Source organism: Peromyscus eremicus, chromosome 3 (assembly GCF_949786415.1).
Source record: "Peromyscus eremicus chromosome 3, PerEre_H2_v1, whole genome shotgun sequence".
Lineage (NCBI taxonomy): Eukaryota > Metazoa > Chordata > Mammalia > Rodentia > Cricetidae > Peromyscus > Peromyscus eremicus.
In genome coordinates, this window is record NC_081418.1 from 129,929,641 (window position 1) to 129,949,212 (window position 19,572).

General features: G+C 46.4%; 1 protein-coding gene across 1 annotated transcript in view; it reads right to left on the reverse strand.

The window, feature by feature from the left end:
• Cacna1c (calcium voltage-gated channel subunit alpha1 C) overlaps nt 1-19,572 on the reverse strand; it is a 491,450-nt gene that overhangs the window by 78,791 nt on the left and 393,087 nt on the right. Inside the window, exons 12-20 of the mRNA XM_059258469.1 lie at nt 16,343-16,550; nt 15,283-15,403; nt 13,371-13,485; nt 12,551-12,671; nt 12,173-12,242; nt 5,626-5,758; nt 5,114-5,243; nt 3,848-3,907; nt 3,645-3,704 (exon numbers count right to left, since the gene is read on the reverse strand). Of these exons, the coding sequence (XP_059114452.1) occupies nt 3,645-3,704; nt 3,848-3,907; nt 5,114-5,243; nt 5,626-5,758; nt 12,173-12,242; nt 12,551-12,671; nt 13,371-13,485; nt 15,283-15,403; nt 16,343-16,550 (1,018 nt within the window). The remainder of the gene's footprint in view (nt 1-3,644; nt 3,705-3,847; nt 3,908-5,113; nt 5,244-5,625; nt 5,759-12,172; nt 12,243-12,550; nt 12,672-13,370; nt 13,486-15,282; nt 15,404-16,342; nt 16,551-19,572) is intronic.

The following is a 19,572-nucleotide window of genomic DNA, read 5'->3' on the forward strand; positions in this document are numbered from 1 at the left end:
ATTCATTCAACTCCCAAGGAACTTCCCCAGTTCAGGACATTAAGTAGTTCTGACAAACCCAAACCCTTTCAGATCGGCACCATGACACCTCTCTAACACTCCACTGTCCTTCATCCCAGGCCAACATGGCTTCACCCTGCAGGGTCCTTTGCTGCTTCTGTCTAGGTTATGTTCCCACTGTGTGCAGGCCTCCTAACTTCTTTTCCACATCTCACCCTCCGGGCCAGCTGAGACACTAGGCATCAATGGAAGAATGAGACATGCCCAGATGGGTGTCCAGCCATCCTGATTTGTCCAGGATTTAATTGGATTCACCATAAAAAAAATCCCATACGCTAGAAAACCTCTGTCGTACCAATAGCTGTAGTTAGCCTCTCTCTACACATTGGTCTTGGTAGTGCTTAGGATCTCTGTCAAATGTATAAGCTCAATGCTACTGTCTGGCTTCTGGACTATATATGGAGTCTTTTAAAGAGTAGGAACTATGTTCAGAGGGGCAAGGTGGTACAGTGGTATAAAATACAGGTTCTGAAGCCAGATGACCTGGATTCAAAGCCCAACTCTACTATATTTCATGTGCCCCATGAGAAAAATTAACTTTTCTGTGACTCATTTTCTTCATCTGCCTATTAGGATAATAGTAACACTTGCCCCATGGGTTATGAATATCCATGGAGTAATTATACATAAAGTACTTAGGACATGTTTCTGCACATGACAAGCTCCACCTAGGTGTTCTCTTTCACTATAACTTGGATTTGAAATCTATACTCTTCCCGTACAAGAGAAGTTGTGTGAGTGATATTTCATGTTTTTGCGTGGGTCAGACAGTAAAACAAAGGGAACATTCTCTGAAAATGTTCAGAACGAGAACATGTAAGCTCATGATTGTTGTTTTAGGGTCTCACTAACATTGTCTCCTGAGCTGACGATGCTTGTAAGAAACTGTACCCTGTACACTCCCACTTTGCTGACTGAGGTAAAGGCTCACAGATACCCAGGAGGAGCCTGTATAGAGCTACAGGCCATGAAGCATTTGCCCAAGAAAAAATTTGGAACGGATGGTTGAGAGACCAAGAGCAGTTTCCTGGTCATCTGGAGCCCAGTTTTTCTCTTTGGAATCAGAGCATGTCCAGGGTGGTACACCAAAAGACCAATACAAAAGCCAACATGGGAAAATTGGCAAAAATAGCTCTTGTGACCTAATTCTTTCCATTTATCTCCAGCAGCAGGAGATCACAGGGGACTTGGGAATCTGTGTTCTGCAGCAGTTTTTAGAAGTGCAGAGATTATATAAAGGGTTCCGGGTTAACATGGCTACAGATCCCTCCCAAGGACTACAATCTGGAGGGCTCACTGTCCTACGTCTCTGTGAAGACCTGGGCCCCAGACAGTGGAGTTAAGTGGCTGCCACAGTTCATATTCACCAGAAAGTTTTGGACAGGGGGACAATGTGGCTCATAGCACAACTTCTGTCTCTTGACTTTGGGCTTGTTTTGTCTGGGACCCTAGAAGTAGAACAGCCCTTTAGAATGCATGAGAATGTTGGGTGGGAGCAATGGACATGTGCCCAGGTAAGATCAGAGTAAGAATGGGGTGAGAAAGGGCAAGTAGATACTTGGAAGAGAGAACATTTATTTGAAGTCTATGTGCATTCAAGGCGCCAGAAAAAGCCAGGTCCAGATACCTGTGCAAGTGACCTTCTTCTACCCTGTGTTACTGATTGTCGCCCACCTGGTCCCTGCTTCCTGAAAACTTAAAGCCATTTCCCAGGAAAGACCTGGGCCTAAGCGTCTATATACTGAGGAAGGACTGGAACGAGACAAAAACTTCCAAGTTCTTTGGGCTGTGGGTGAAGTTGTCTCCTACATCCAACCCAGACCAAGGTGAACCTCTAGGGACAAGTCACCCGTCACTTCTGTCACTTCCCTGGCCGGTTCTGACTCTACTTTCCTTCTCTTCTACAGAACAGCCCTTTCCATGATTTGGACTAACTGGTATGCTCCTACCTGTCCTGTTCTTTTAAAGACAAATGGCCCCAGACCCTTCAACAGTCCCTTAGGGCAAATGATGCTCTGGGCACCGTCACAATCAGTGCCGTGGCATGATACAGGGCCTCCCAACTGGGAGGTGTGGGAAGTGGGCTGAGAATGCAGGGAGGAGTATTCAGAAGCACAGTGAGCGGAAAAGAGACTGGAAGCCAAAGGAAGAAGTGGGGGAGGGCTTGCCATGGCAATGCTTGCAGAGATTCTCACTTCCGCTTGCATGGCAATCTTAAGGAGAAAGCACCATTGAAATCCTCAAGTGAAGCTCGGCTTGGGGTCCTGAGAACTGGGTCTCAGAGATTTTCCTGTCCTGGGAAAGATCTGCCAGCACCTGCATGCGACCTCGAGTCTAGGGTGCAGCAGCAAAGGGGCTCACCATGGAAAGGGAGTCCTTTCCAGGAGGAATCTGAATGTCGGCTCTGGGTACCCACTTCCAGAAATCTGTCCCCCGTCTACTCTCTCTGAGCAGGAAAGAAAAATCTGAGCCACACAGGTGGTGAGCAAGGGAAGCTAAGGGCCAGTACCACTGAGCCTCTGAGATATAAGGACATCCTGGTAGGCACACAGATACTGCCCAACTCAAGTCGTATCTGGATGACTCAGAAATGCCAAGCCCACTAAACGGCTGGCCATGATCTGAGGCTTTCGTCAGGAAAAGAAAGGTCTGTGGCTGGCACTGGTGCACACTCAGAGTGGACAGCAGCTTGTATCTACCCAAAGGATGAGCTAAAAGAGAGGCCTGAGATTTTTGGGAGAGGGTTTCCCAGGCAAGCAAGCGTCCCAGGAAGATGCTTAAGCTGAAGCCTGTGCTCAGAGACTATGGCTCATCTGTTCTCTTCAAGAGTAAACCCTCCCCCTTGCTCAGAGGAAGCCGATATTACCCAAGGTCCTACAGCTCAGACAGACCACCAAGGCCATGCCTTGTTTAACAGGTGCAGACGTAAAAGTAATGACCTGTAAAAAGACCTCTCTCATCTGAGCTGCAGGTTACCAGGGAGCTAGAGCAACGGGTTACCAAGGGGTTAGAAACAACCTCTAGTTGCCTGCTATACGACTCAGCTGGGATGTTGGTTCCCAATCCTGCTTCAGGTCCACCATTACTATTACACGGCCCCAACTTCTGCTAGGCCCTCATGTTTGCCTTGGTACTGAGGAAGGTGTTGATGACAAGTCTCCCAAGAGAGGGGCCAAAGTGACTCCTTCATGCTCCAGAGGTTTTGCCTTTCTAGAGCCTGTGTGGCATTTCCTCTATGCAGGAGGAGGGAGAGAGAATTTCAAGTAGGGCTCAGCCCCCGACTGGCTGGAGAAGGTACATGCAAACGTGTGTACCGAGCACCACTGACAGCCAGCATGCGCAGTCAGTGACGGGACAGCACCCAGGGTGACACAGCCAGGGCGTGACTTGTCTAGGCCTAGAACTGCTGCTAAGGGAGCAAAAGGGAGCAGTGTGGTAGAGTAGATTTCTCCTGGCATCTGAGCTGAGGGCGAAGTGACAGCATGAAGTGAGGACACCGGAGTCAGAGAGTGAAGGGAACAGAAGAGTCACCAGACAGAGCAGAGACACAGAGAGACGGAGACACATGGCTCAGGGGGCATTACCTTAAGGATAATTTCTAATGTAAAGATACTAGTGAAGACATAGTCTGCATTGCCTAGGATCTGAAAAATAAGCAGAATTGGATTAGTGGCTCTGAGAGTGCACCCACCACCACCAGGAGCATGTGTTAGCAACAAGACAGACAGCAGCAGAGAGCTGGGACTGGCGGACGGAGGAAGGAAGAGAGAGGGAGATGGGGCTTTACCTTCAGAGCAATTTCAATGGTGAAAATGGTAGTGAAAACAATGTCAAAATAAAACAGAATCTGCAAAACAAAAACAAACAGGATGGGGAGGGGGGGCAGGACACAAGCAGGAAAGGGGAGAGGTCAGTGGATGTTCACCAGAAAAGGAAAAGCACTTCAAAACAAGGTGCATCCCCTGCACACCACCAGAGCCTTTCCACGTGGAGACAGGCGAGGAGACAGACAGGAAAGACTTCCCAACATGAGTTCCCACTCAGGGCTAGCGCAGGTGGCTCTGGCTCGGGATGGCTTCTGCGGGCAGGTAGGGGGAGCTTCCAGGGCAGGCCTCAACAGGATCCATCCTGTCTGGATGCTTCTGTCATCCACCCAATTTACTTATAAACCCAGAGTAGACCATGGGATGTTGGTCAAGAGAGCAGAGAATGGGTTTGTTTTTGCAGGGCCACTTGAGTGCTCAGCTCTCACATGGCTGTGGCATCCCATGTCAGAAGAGGACATTTACACTGCTGTTATGGCCTTGGGCCCTAGGAAGGAGGTCCTCCAGGTCAGCCCAGGCTGAAGACAGGCTATAGCACTGATATTTGATTTCATCTTGGGAGATGGACCAGGTCTGAGGCTACTCCTGCTGACTCAGCAAGATAGCCTGGAGCGGGCAGAATCCCAGAGCTGAGAACTTCGTTTATAGACACGGCTTTAGAGAGTGGCTTTTTTCTCCATGCCTGTGTGGCTGAGATTTAATAAAGCTTTGGGATTTTGAAGCAAATTCTTATTTTATATTTAATACATAGCAATTCTTATTTTAGTATTTCATGTTGATTACTAGAGCCTTGGATAGCTCCCAACAGATTTACTCTTGAAGACTGTCACAGTCCTTATTTTTCTTATAAGGTTAGCCTCACCATTGGCACCTAATTGCCAATGCTCCTTCTTAGTCAGAGGGAATGGGAGCAGGGCATGAAACCAGTGGCCACATTGTTGACTTACAGGCAACTTGAGCTTCCTGGGGAACATCCACAGGCAACAAGATGCCTGACCACTGTCCATTATCAACTAGCCAGATGCATTGGGTACATGCTCACTTGCTCAGTGAAAACTCCCAGGCTGGGTTTTCTAAAAAGTCCTAATCTCTGAAAGGACTCTTCGCTGTATACGGATTCTGAGATTCAGAACAGGCCTCCTAACTGAGCAATGAAGTCAGCAGCAGAAGCCATGGGCCCGTTCCACTCTCAGAAGGACAGGGTACAGAGAACAAAACAGAGTGCATACATGGTTCCTGAAGGAGGTGTGCTGGACGGGGTCCTCAGCAGCCAGCGAGATGCTGCTGAGCAGAATGAAGAAGAGGATCAGGTTGGTGAAGATGGTGTCATTGACGATGCGGTGGCACTGGAGGCGGAACCTGTGTGTGAAGGAGGGAGAGGAAAGAGATGTCACGAAAGGTGGGGCACTAGCTGAGCCTCAGGAGCCTGTCTCTGGGTCCTTCTAATATACAGACAGGACAATTTCAGTACTGCTGAGCCCCAGTGTCTTAAGGTAAACGGACTTAGTGAAGTATCAGAGGAAACCACTGGCTGACACACATGAATTCACACATGAAATCCTGGGGGAGGAAGTAATCGCAGACCAACTGATTAGCAATCCAGGACTCTCCTAATTTGGTGTCTCCACATAAGTCGTGGGGAGCTGGAAGGACCTAGGCTTCTCCTGTAGGTTGGATACAGTCTTATGCTAGGTTCGGATGCAGGAAGAAGCAGTTTCCTTTCCTCGTCATTCTTACACACCTGTTGTTTGGGCTGAAGATGAAAAACGCACTGGCTTCTGGCATGGGTACTGCCTTTTCCTTAAGGTGCAGTTCAGACAGGGGCCGGGGGCGTGGCCCCACAGGCATCTCAGGCTCCTCCTCATCCTCTTCGCCTGTAAGAAAGAGCAAAAGCTCCATTCTCACCTGTGCCTCCTTCCAGACACATCTTACTGCAGGATCAAGACATCACTGGTGCCTCTGAGCAGTAGAATGCTAACCCAGGCAGATGTTCTGCCCTGCTCCATGAGGCTATCAGAGGCTTTGCTGGAAGTATATAGTATTAGGGGCTGTAAGTAGGATGAACAGTATGTTCTAGTTTGTCTAAACTGTTCTGGTTTTCAAACTAAAAATCCCATATGCTGGAAAATCCCCTAATACTGAAAAAAAAAAAGATGTTTGGTTGCCTTGGTTGAAAGGTGCTAGAGTGCAGGCTGGGATGAAGCCCAGGCACTGCCCAGTGTCACCCATTCATCTGAGATGCAGGTGAAAAAGGGGATGGCTCAGTTGACTTGTGAAATCCCTCTGGCCAAGTCTATTCTTGAAACTCCATTGATCAAATGAGGAAACTTATTATTGTTTGGTATCTAAATTTACATGGCCACAAACTGCCTTCTAAATATTGATCTTTATGCCCATAGACAAATGCTACTTTTAGCTGTAATCAGAAAATCTTCCGGTCGCAATGGGTGGTAGTAAACATAGAGGCTCATGGTTGTCGTTGGTGCTGAGAATAATCGGCAGTTGCATGCTTAGTCTTAACTAGGACCTTTATATCTAAGACTCAGGGAACATGATAAAAGAATGGATGGAAGGAATATGTGAGCCTGAAGGTAGGAATAAGGGTTGCAAAACTCCATTGCAGGTATGATCCCACAGCAGCTGAGGTTGCCTCTACTGGGCTATCATTAGTCAATCACGGATGGGAAGAAGAGACTCATGGGGCCCTACTTCTCCATGCTGAATTATTGGCTTCATTGGCTTCTGGGGGAGGGGCAGTCATTGCCATCAGCTGAATATCCATGGAAGAGCCCCCCCCCCCAATGGACAGTTCCAATACCACACTCACACAGACAGCTCTGATTAAACTCAGTGTGTCACAGAACCACACAAAAAGACATGAATGTAGGGAAGGGGGTATGTACGGCAGGGGTGGAAGGGAGATGGGAGAGGTGGGTGTGGCAATCAGAGTAACCAGAACGCACTATATGTTATAAAGATATAAAACTGTCAAAGAGCTAATTTAATTAAAATTCATTTTTTAAAAAAAACTGAACAAATGATACTTCAAAATCCCTGTATGTTCCTATGATTTCCCAGAAAACGAGGCAGGGATAGCAGAGCTCACGCGATGACAGGAGATCTTTGATCATGATTTGGACAATGACATCAAGTGAAGGGCTTCCTTTGCTCTTCCGGCCAGTGGCCAGAGCTTAGGGAAATTAAAGTCGGACAGTTCCTTCTTAGCTTGCCTCACAGCATCTATGGGGGAGGGTACTTCTGGTCAAATGTTCTTGGAAATGCACAGCCTGGGAAAGGTAGTTTGCAATGGCTGTCATACCCATAAATGCCCCAGAAAATGCCTTCATCTAAATCATGAGTCTGCTGCTTTCTGAATAATTCTTCCATTGAGTCTCCCAGTGCTCAACTTCTCCTCCGATGGAATAATAGTAATAGTACACAGGTATTTCAGAACTCTGTCTGGCATGTAGCTGAAGTTACGGAAGTGGCAGCTCTCACACTACCATCTCCACCCATAGGACAGATGCAGAGCAAATGAAATTAGTGTTCAACATCTTTCCCAGTCTCATCCTGCCTGCTCTGAATTCCTAACAAACCATCTGTTCAAATCCAATCATTTCCTGGCCAGTAACTTCAGGGAGTTGTCTAGTATTCTCCAAAAGTCATGCTCACCTAGAATTTCAGAGTGTGACCTTAGAAACAGGGTCTTTGCAGATGTAATTAGTTATGCTGGACTCTATTGGGCCATACATCTAACAATAGTTGTTCTTACAAGAAGGTCTAAAGACACACACAGGTTAGAAGGCCACGTGAATGAAGACAGAGGCAGAGATTAGCATGGTAGGTCTACAAGCTGAGCATTTCTGGCTACCAAAAGGAATTAGGAAGAGGCAAGCAAGGATTCTTTCCTTGCAGAAGAAAAACGGCTCTGCTAACATTTTGATGTCAGACATATGCCAAAGTGTGACAGAATCAACTTCGTTTATTTAAGGTACCCGATGTGTGGTTATTTCTCAGGTTCCAGGAAGCTATAATACTATGTGCTTTGGCCTAGGCTAAGGTCCTCCTTCTTTGAGCTCCCCTCATTGCCTTCTCTGCAGAGCTGACAAGAATGTCAGCGCAGAGACATGAATATGAGACTTGGAGGGGAAAGGGAGAGGGGACTCATTGGGGTAGGAGGGAAACAGGAGAGGGCAGGCAGGGAGATGAGAGTAACCAGAATGCATTATATATGTTATGAAACTATCAAGGAATAAATTTTATAAGAATATTCCTTTAAAAAGAACAAATTATACTTAAAATTAAAAACTAAAACAAAGCCCAAACACCTGCCAGCACTCATGAGGTACAGGCAGGTAGCTCTCCATGTGAGTTTGAGGCCAGTCTGGTTTATACACTAAATTTCAGGCCAGCCGGAATTACTCAATGAGACCTGTCTCAAAACAAAAAGCAGAAAACAAAAAATTCACTAAAATTCTAACCAACTGAACAAACAAACAAACAAAAACTCAAAACCAACCAACCAAACAAACAAAAACACCCACCCCTATTTTCCCATTGGATCCCCAGAAAACATATGCTGCAGAGAGTAGTGTTGGGGAATATTATTTTAAGATGTGTTACATTTGTTTATGTTGTGGAACATTTTTTTTTTAATGATGCAAAGATGTGTTGCATTCTTTTATGTTGCATTTGTTTAACTCTGTGAAGCTGTGTTACTTTGCTTATCTAAAACACACGATTGGTCTAATAAAGAACTGAACAGCCAATAGCAAGGCAGGAGAAAGGAAAGGCGGGTCTGGATGGCAGAGAGGATAAATAGAAGGAGAAAAAGAGGGACTGAGGCCGGATGGCGGTAGCGCACACCTTTAATCCCAGCACTCGGGAGGCAGAGCCAGGCAGATCTCTGTGAGTTCGAGGCCAGCCTGGTCTACAGAGTAAGATCCAGGACAGGCACCAAAGCTACACAGAGAAACTCTGTCTCGAAAAACAAAAAACAAAAACAAAAAAAGAGGGATTGCGGAGAAATCTGGGAATAAAAGAACTAGGATCAAGAGAAGGAGGAGGACTCCAGGGGCCGCCACCCAGCCATACAGCAAGCTATGGAGTAAGAAGTAAAGAAAGGTACATGGGATAAAGATAAAAGCCCAGAGGCAAAAGGTAGATGGGATGATTTAAGTTAAGGAAAGCTGGCTAGAAACAAGCCAAGCAAAGGCCAGGCATTCTTAAGTAATAATAAGTCTCCATGTGTATTTATTTGGGAGCTGGGTGGCAGGTCCCCCAAAAGAGCCAAAGAGCCAAAAGAGTTAAAAAACAAAAAAACTACAGAGTAGCCTTCCCCTCAGTGTCCTGAGTAGCTGTGCTTCAAGGAATGACCTCCCCATCCATCCCTCTGTTATATCCCAAGTGCTGGGGTTATATGTGTGTGTTACCACATCGGTTTTATGTGGTGCCCACGCAGTCTATGGTTAGATAGGGCTTTGTGATTAAAGACAAGCATTCTACCATCTGAGCTACACCCCTAGCCCAGGAGCCTTTAGTTTTGATGATGATTAAACTCCCACACTTTCTTAAGAAACCGAACTACACACACCCACCCTTGACCTATGGAGCCTTGCCAAAGGCCCATGTGACTCTGCCAAATGACTTTGGACTTCAACCTCTGAAACTGTGAATGAGTCAGAGCCTTTCAGCCTTACAGATTCACTGTTTCTGATATTTCATCACTGACAGTAAGCTGACCAACATAAGAACGAAAGAAGTAAAAGGACCATGAAAAGTGTCTACCAGAGACTGAAAAAAGCCAACACTCTATATTCTGCTCAGAACAATACAGCTCAAGATCATTGCCACAGACATAGGAGGTCAAGCTTGGCTCAGGTGAGTATGGGTGTGAAAAGACTCAAATGCAGCATACAGTGTACGCGGGTGGGGCTGCCTCCTACAGGCTATACGAGCTTGGGATGGGCTCTTTTCAGGGTCCAGAGTGGTGTGTTCTTTCACTGTCATTTCATTTCAACTGTAAAAACATACGCAGGAGTAGACAGACTTGTAGAGTGACTCTTTATGTCTGCTTCCAACATCCACTGACATTTGGCTGAGGTAGCTTTACTTATCTTTTCTGCTCTCACTTTAGGAGATTGTTGAAATGTTTTTAAAGCAACTTCCAAACACTCCAGACTCTAGACATAAACACTGTAGTATTTTAGAAATAGGATTACCACCTTATTATGCTAACATGATTAACAAAAATCTACTTAAAATAATTTACTTCCTAGTCCATATTCAATTTTCTCCCAATTATCTCAAAAACATCATTTTAAAATAGAATTAATTTATTGGGGACATAGACAAAATCTTTCCATTGCATTGAGTCAATGCTTCTAGCAAGTCTTTAATATTCTATGCAGCCTTCTCCATAAGCCTTTAGGGTTTTCAGACATCAAACCCTGGACACACTTTGCTCTTCATTGTGTGAGCCACAGACACCAAATCTTACTTCCCTTGCAGGGAAAAGAGAGCAGATGGATGGAGGAGAAAGGGAGCTGCTTCCAGGGAGGAGGCCTAGAGCATCTTTGGAGACCTAGCAGAGAACCAGAGGAGGGAAGGCAACATGGAGTCATAGCTTTACTTAACAACATGGCTTTCTGCCGCCTCCCTGGGTTACCAGCCCAATGCAGTCTGACCTGGCTGGAGAAGAAAGGTCATTACAATCCTCAGTCATTTGCTGTGTGTTGGCTTCAAGCTTGGAGTTTGTGACAAATTGGCGGCTTCAGGAAGCAAGCCTAGGGCTCATGTTGGGATGGGGCTTCCAGAAGCTGGGATGTATATTGGGGGGGGGGGCAGCCAGAGCCTCCGACCTTAAAATCCTCTGAAAGGAGACTGCCTGTCAAGTCACGCATCAGACAGATGCACAGAATCTTGTCAGCAAGAGTTCCTTTTGCGACGAGAGACCTGAAAGCACTTTATGGAGCCACAAATGGGACATCTGTGATGGCAGCTGTCCTCATAGTGAGCAATGCCTTCTGAGTAATGACAAGATGGATTCTGGACTGACTATTATTAGGTGAGCATAATGCAGCAACATATGTGATACTAAAGTTGACAGTGACAGCAGCACACACGGCGGAGTGAAACCTTAAACACAACAGTGGCGTAGGAGCCCGGCTTCTTAAACTACGGGTCGTGGCCCCATAAGGGGACTTGTAGCTGAATCTGGGGGGGGAGTTTACAAAAACTTTGCCCATAGTGAAAGGCTTATGAAACCACCAACATTTAATTCAGAAGCAAAGGCGAGATGAACTGAAGTTGCTTCCGGCAGCACCTGCTCGCGTTTCACACAGCTTTAGTGCGGCCTAGGTTCTGAACACCCAGCAGGCACTTCCACGGGGCATGCTACCACCCCACGCTAGGCCAGCGGACACTGCCCGAGACATTGCCACTCAGATTTAAAACCATTGCTTATCATAAAGTACATACCGAATCTTCTGCTGTTGAGGATACACAATGGTTCGATTGTGGGGAACAGGCAATATTTTACTATCATTCCTCAAATGTAAGAATCAAATTATCTCTCGATTTTAAAAATTACTGTTTGAGCTGCTGACCTGAGTGTCATTAAGAAAAATCACGAAATGAATTTTGGCTTGGGATTAGAATGACATTTCTAGCAATTTCTATATCTGGCCCTAGACAAAGGTTATTGTTTAATACTGTTTATGTGAGATAGTATTCTTAGCACTGACAATTATAAAATAAAAATATTGATCAACTTTGAAAAATGTTGAAGATGCTCTGTGACCTGCAACATCAAATATTCAGCTAAGATTTGTTTCTTTATATAAAAATAAGTCCATCTATCTCATTAGTATGAAAATTTGCATTAGTCTTTAATAACTGGTAAAACAATATGTATATGAAAGAATTACTTTATGATAAATTTTTTCCATGAAAGTTACTACTATTAGAAAATATTCAATTTGTATCCTGCATATTGTCCCACCTTTTCTTAAACAATAAAACAGTAATTTAAAAAAGGATAAGTCAAAGTAATTATAATTCATAAAGTCTTCCTCAAATAAGATATTATCTTAATATTATTATGAGGACACCAGGAAGAGCATTTCCCATAGATGGCAACTTGGATCCAGACGGGAGATGCTTAGCGGTGAAGGTGTTCATTGACACTGAAGAAACTTGTCCCACGGTCCCCAGTGTTTGGCCACTCCCACCCAGCTGAGTCTCCACCCACAGCCTTTCAGTCTCAGAGTCAGGTAGTGCAATGGTACCTGCGGTGTCAGGGTTGGAGTGGGGACTCTTATCCTCATTTTCACTGGGCTGGAGGTCATCCATGTTGATCTAGGCAGTCAAGGGAAGGAAGAAAAATTCAGTTAGATGACTGCCAGGGTTTTCGGGCTGAGAGAAGCCTTGGAATTACATCAAAGTCAGGCGCTGAGCTTAAAAAAAATGCATGTTTGTCCCCGTGGCTTTCAGCTCCCTTTGGAACATCAGAAAGGCCAAGGTCCACCAGTGTGTCTTTTCCTCCCTTTCTATTCCATCTGCCACTCTCTTCCTCCCTCATCCTTTCCTTCTTTCCTTTTCCTTCAGGTAAAGAACGGGAAGACCTCACTTAGTGATGGTCCTTGACTCCTAAAAAAGCCCCTCACCTTGGTAGTGGGTGGGGACTCTCCATCTGCAGTGATGGACTTCAGCTCAATTCGCTCCTCTTTGGTCTCCTCCACCGCTGGCTTCTCCATCACCTCCTGTTTCTTTTCTGGGCTGGCAGTCCTGGCCGGTCAGCAGGAAAAAAACCCAGAAATGGATGTTTACTGGAATGATAGTGGACAGTATAGACAGGAACTGCTTTGTGGTCTTCTGGGGGCAGCATGATCAGCCCTGGGTCTACATGTATAGATCTTTGCTCAAGGAAACACCACACTTGCAGCTCCATTGTAAGTATCACAGGGCTGGGGCACCCCCTCGCTCTGTCTGGCACACATTTGACTTCTTCTAGCCACTTAGTGGCTCCCCTTTTAAATCAGAGGATTCTGGGTCTCACTTAGGATTCTTAGAGGACCTCAGTTCGGGGTCCAGCAGAGGCATGGCATATGACAGTCCTAGCTAGATAATTATGGGATGGAATATAGAACCTTATGTTGTCTTCTTAATACCCCAATGGTACAAAAATAGTGAGAAAACATCATTTTCTGAGCTGGAGTTGTCTTTTCTTCTGAAGGCAGCTTCCCCCTATCTCCTCCTTGTGTTTCCATGACTTCTCTTCCCAAAGGATGGCCTCTCACTTCCTGGACTGGTAGGGGAAATGCAATGTCTTTGCAGAGACTATATATAGCAATGACTAGGAGCTATGGGAGAAGCCACGTTACTGTAGAAGCTTCACTACGGTCTGTTTCAGCCAAGATGGCCACTGGGTGAGCACCATCCCCTTCTCCCACCAGTGGGGATGACATTCTAAGCTTAGAGGGTTACCTGGCCAGCTTCTTTCTCTCCTTCTCTTCTTCTTCCTCCTTTTGGGCAGAGGTGAGGCTCTCAGCATCAGCCAGGTTGTCCACCGCAATGGCCAAGAACACATTCAGTAGGATATCTGTTTGTGTCCGTTCTTAAAGAAAATGACCCTTGGTTTTGGGAAGCATGATGCCCACAGGAGGCAGGGAGAATACAAAGCATGCAGAAGTAACAGTTCCCCAGGAGAAACCCACTTTGAGGGGTAGAGACCAGCCACATGCCTTCTCCTCTTTCCCTATCAGCCTACTTTCTGTTTGGAGTTTTCTAAGTGGGCTGAGACCAGGTGGGCTTTGCAAACGGGAGCAGAGCAGGTCTGAGGTATCAGGCCCCACTTTGCTCTTTAGTTGCTAGGTTTCATTACTCATTTTACCACTGGCTTTGACAGGCAGCAGCAGCATCTCTAGCAGATTGCTCTTAAGACCCACTCACATAACAGGGCACTGAAGAGGTGGCTTGGAACCCCTATAGGTCTGTATATACAGACACCGTTAGAGGGCCTGACGAGAGCTGGATAGACTTCAGAATTCTTACTGAAGTGGTCATCTGTCTGTCTCTCTCAACCTGCCAAGCCCTGCTTTTCCACCAACAGAAACACTATGGACAAGAGAACCACAGAACTAAGAAAGCATGGCTGGAAAGGTCTTGTTTGTTAAACCCAATACCCAGTCCTGGGCACCCATAAATTCATACCACTTCCTACACTGAGCTACACAGAGAGGGGTTTTCTCTAGAAGACTATTGGCTTTTGGCCCTTGAATCTGGAGCACAGGAAGGCCCTTGTGTGCATTTCCCCAGCCAACTCACAGAGACCCTTTAAGCTTGCTTCCTATTATCCCAGTGCAAGCTCAGAATCCTTTATCAGAATGCTTGCAGCAAGATCTGGATTTCAATTTATTTTTCAAATTTTGAAATACACATGATAGGATTTATCCTGGGGATAGGGCCCCAAATATATTTGTTTTCTATACATCTTTTATACATACTTTGACATCAACTTTATACAAACCTTTAATACTTTTGTACATGAGATAATCATGTGGTTTTGTTACCTAATGCAATCTGTAGGCATTAAAAGGTTCTAGATACTGGGTTATTGGATCACGGATTCTCAGCCTGTCTTGCCCTGTAGGTACACAGAGGAAGAAGGCCTTTGATGTGCCAGAGGCCATCCAGCTGATAGAATGCCAATTTTGTCTTCAGTTAGCATAGTGTTCTTGATTTCTGAACTACCCAAACTAAGGGTTTCACTTAAGTTTTGTGCTAGAGGTGTTTCTATCTTATCACCAAGCTCTAGACTCCACTCTCACAGGCTCAACCAGTGGGAGAGAAGAAAAGCCTAGGGCTGGAGGCCCTGGGGTCCTGTTCCTGCCTCTGATCAGGAAGGAGCTATCAGGAAGGACTTGGTAGTTTGTTCAGCTCTGCCTACAACTTTAGCCCCAAGAACACCTTCAAAGGGAGGAAACTGATCAACGCACAGGGTGGAGCTCTCAAGTGAAGTAGCTCTGGAGTAGCCAGGGCACACATCTTCAGACATAGTACATCTTAGTCTGTGTGAGTTTGGCTGCAGAGGCCACGGTGCTTGGGGGCCTCATTTCACGTCATGACCAGAGCATACTTTCTAGTGAGGATGACCCTGAAGTGTGAGTGAGTTCAGGAGTGTGTAGTGCACTGTCCTGTGTCCCAGCTGCAGCATGCACCCAGACCCACACCATGACTGAAATGGTTCTAGGCCAGGACACATTCCCTTCCAAGAGTGGTCTTGCCCAGCTAGCCTGTGGATGGGCAGCCACAGCACAGAGCCCCAGCCAGGGCCTTGGAGCACATATATGACACTGTGGGATAGCAGGGTTGGGGCAGCATCAGCATCAAAGGATACAATTTCCACAGATGAAGAGGATGATGAAGTAAATACAGACTAACATCCCTGGAAAAGAGGGGCCGCCATAAGCCATGATCCCATCATACATCACCGAATTCCAGTCCTCCCCGGTCAGGATCTGAATGACACATTCCCACCAATAAGGGACACAGCGTTAGACCAACAGCAAACCCCCAAACTCCCCTGCCCTGCCCTGCCCTGCCTGCCCTGCCCTGTCCCACTTTGTTAACAGAAATGTCCCGAATCTCATTTTGACTTTTCTTCCCTTATTCTGGCTCCCAATTATTCTTGGGGACTACAGGCCTGGGCTAGTTAACCCCTACCCACAGACAAAGTGCATGGCCATCAGCATATAAAAAAAGCTTTGTGATCAACACATTATGTTGCTCTTCACATACAGTATAAGAGACGGCTGCCATTAGTTCCCTGGGTGGCAGTACCAGGCAAATATGATCACGAGGACAGTGACTGGCTATACCCACGTCTGTTAAACATAACCATTTGGCACCATCATTGAGATTTAAGCAATATAAAATATACACAGATTGTTCCCCTTTATCTATAAATAAGTTTATTTTGAAACTCAAATACATGTTATTCTAGCTGTCATATGCTGAAACATTCATGAAAGCACAACCCTAGACCAGCTGTAATCCATCCAGTGGCAAGGATGCTTGGGCAAGGATGCTGGAGAGTAAAGGCAGGTCCTCCACCTCCCCACAAGGTCAGTCTACTTTTCTTTCTGTTTTGTGTGTTCATACAGGTTTTGTTTGTTTGTTTTGGCTAATGGGTGCCATGGCCACACAAACATTTTTAAACCCATCAATTAGATTGTTACATCCTTAGTCTACCCATCTACGCAGCTCCCTGGAAGGTTGAGAGACAAGAAGCAATAGAAAGACCTCCCAGGGATGACCTAGGCTGGCATTACGGCCAGTGAGAGGGTCCTGCTTTCACCACCCCACCTTTTCAAGGCTCCTTCTTGCCCACCTCCCACTTCACTACTGAACTCCCCCCACCACCACCCCACAGTGAGAAGGGCAGCAGCGTGTCCTACCTGAAACACAGTGAGAAGTGACTGCGGGAAGTTGTCAAATGTGCTCCTACGGGTCTGCATCTCATCAAAGTTGAACTTCCCTCCAAACAGCTGCATCCCCAGGAGGGAGAAGATGATGATGAAGAGGAAGAGGAGCAGCAGCAGGGAGGCGATGGAGCGCACTGAGTTCAGCAAGGACGCCACGAGGTTGCTCAAGGAATTCCAGTACCTGGGGACAGACATGGAGTTCAGCTGCCTGTCCTCTGCTGCCCTCCATTAGCCCTCACCTGTGTGCCCCTGCTGGCTCTAACGCACAGCTCCATTCTCTGCCATCCCTCCGCTCCCTTTTCTGGGTTGGGTAGTGGTGTGAATGGACTCACAATTAAGATGAGGAGTTACAAATTCAGCATCAGTAAGAGGCAACAGTAAGGAGAGAGGGCTCAGAGGCCAGACATTCCCACCCACTCTACCAGCTGCTGAAGACCTGGGACAAGTCATTTGCCCCTCCCCGCTCTCCTGCCTTCCTGTCTGGAAAGAAATGGAGATAACAGGAGTGGGTACATCCTCATTAGGTAACCCGGAAGATAATTCCCTCTCTCTCCACAAGACAGTGCCCAGTATTCTATCTGTCACACAGTTAATTTAAGTTTATGATCATCATAGACCCTTGTGGTTTTTAACAGAGAAAAAACTCCCATCTCCAAGAATGCCAGTCTGACCAGATTGCAGGGGCAGCTACCTGGGGAGATAGGAAGAGTATTACTCATGGAAGGAGTGGGCAGAGCTTAGTGATGGCCTCACCTTCCCTGTCATGGTGGTCAGCTTTTAAAAGTCATGTCTTTGGAAATTCTGATCCTCTGTCTGGGCCCAGATAGCTTTAGTTTCAGTAAGAACCCACAGGATTCTGATAATTTTAGATTACAGCTAACCCATCACTCTACTGTGGACAGCTCCAGGCAAGAGTTCTCCAGGCAGTCCTCAGTTTATTAGCTCAGTGACCGTAGGGAGTAAGCATTTCTTCAAGAGCCCACCAGAATGATACCTTCTGATGGCAGAGCTCCCCACCCACAACCCAGATTATTGATTCAACTTCACACGACTATGACCATCTCGAGTCTTATTCACTATAATTATCCCAGAGTAACCCTTGCTGTTTCTTTTTCTTGCATAATTTGGCAGTAAACTACAGAGATAAAACCATTAGAATGGCATGCTGGGCTTTACAGTCAGACCTTGGCTCTGGAGATGCCTCTGGTTCTTTGATACTGTCTTAAGATAACAGGTCCATTACATCAAGGATGTAGTAACTTTTGTCCTAACCCATAAACTCAGCTCTTTTTTCTGAATCAAATTATAGGCTCCAACTGGCCTGGCTTCCCCTCCAGACCACCCTTCCATCAGCAAAGTCACTCCCAAAACTGAACTGTGTGTAACCATAATCTATTTCCCTCAGCCTCACAGTAACTTGGTGTCAGTTCTTTACGCTAGAATTGGTTGTTCTGAAAAGCCCTGATGTGTGATAGGCTCCCTGGAGTCCCTAGAGGTCAGAGTTGGTGCTGATCTGCTTAATGCAAGAAGTTAGAGAAAGATTTGGGCTTGGAACACCTTTCCCGTTTACACCTGAAACACAGCTCTTCCAAAGCTGCTGGAGAGCAAACGCTGCTCAGATGTTAACCATGTCCTAAATGCTTCTTCTCAGGTCCCACAGGTACCATGAAGTCACACTCTCCGACGCTAGGGCTTGAGAAATTCAAAAGCAGTCGATGCAGTGCTTGTCAACAAACTGGTATTCAGAAACCAGCAACTTTGGAGCCTATTAAATGTCCAATTATACAAGGTGGAGAGCGTCTGTATGCAGACCGAGTTCAACTGTCACGGAAGGTCATAACAGTCAAGGAAAGTCGTGAAGTACACAGGGGTGAGGGAATAGCATCCTGGGCTTGAACTGAGGTTCAGCTATATCTGGGAGCCATGGGGTCATCAGGGAAGACAGTCAAGGAGTCTCTGAACCCCAGAGGGTAAGTGGATCTGGGAGGAGTTAGGAGAGGAGAAGGAGGTAATTATGATCCAAATATATTCGATACGTGAACGAAATTCTCAAAGAATTAATAAAATATTATATTAAACTGTGATTTAGAAAACAGAACACTAGTGTGGTTCTGAGGTGAGGAAGCTGGCTGTGTGAGCCCAGCAGACCACAGCTGACGATGGGGCACGTGGGGGTTGGTTTCCACCATGGGCAACATGATGAGATCTGTAGGTACTAGTCAGTGGCGCTGGCAATACAGGTGAAGCCCTCAGGCGGGCCAACCCTCTCAATCTACGTCTCGAGGTTACAACTGCTGAACACAGGATGACGACGACGACCCCCCCCACTCCAGAACCACAGTCCTTTTTAGGAAGCTAGCTGGTGCTAAGCCTGAAGGTTTAATGACATATCAACTTTTAGCCTAACTGATCAAAACCATGAACTACACAGACCCACATACCAACCAAGAGAACTTTGGAGAACAAATACTTAGGTCTCCAGCTGCAGATCTCATAGAAAACCTGGGAGACATAAACATCTGTGGTCAGGAGTCCACACACAGCACAGCTGGGACCTCCAGGCCCTCTGTGTAGTGGGTAGCTATTCCAGTTTTGACCTTGAAACACTGCCCCTGGTGTGACAGCAGGTAACTGCCATACCTGCCTGTGACCTGCCCCTGGGGCGTGGCTGAGAGGGAGCCCTTTAAGACTCGAGGTGCGTATGTGCTTGCCCCTTCTGGATACCTCGTGGTCCTGGAAGCTGGATGGCAGACCAAGCCAGGTTTCTTCACTGAATGGTACCTCATCTCTCCTGGATCCTGTAACCAACCCCTATTGGCTGTAAGTTACCCCAGAAATAAACCTCTCTTGATTACCAGATAAATTATGTGGAATTGCCTCATTAATTACAGTTATGCCTCTGCCTCATCACTGGACACCTGTGTTTCTCCCACTGCATCATCCTCTCCAATGTGTGTTTCTGTCTACCTGTCCCCATCCACCGGCTCATTGCTTTTTCCTGAACTGTGGTACACTTGAGGGGGTCTGAGCTGGTCCAGTTCCCTTCTCCCTAAACCTTCCCCTCCTCTCCTCTTCACTCTGCCTCACTGGCCTTCTTCAGTTTTTTTGCTCACTGGTCATTCATTCTTTATTGTTAACCTTTTCCCTCAGTCTCCAGGGTTGACTCAATGCTCTCTGTTCAGGGACACTTTGTCAACATCTCT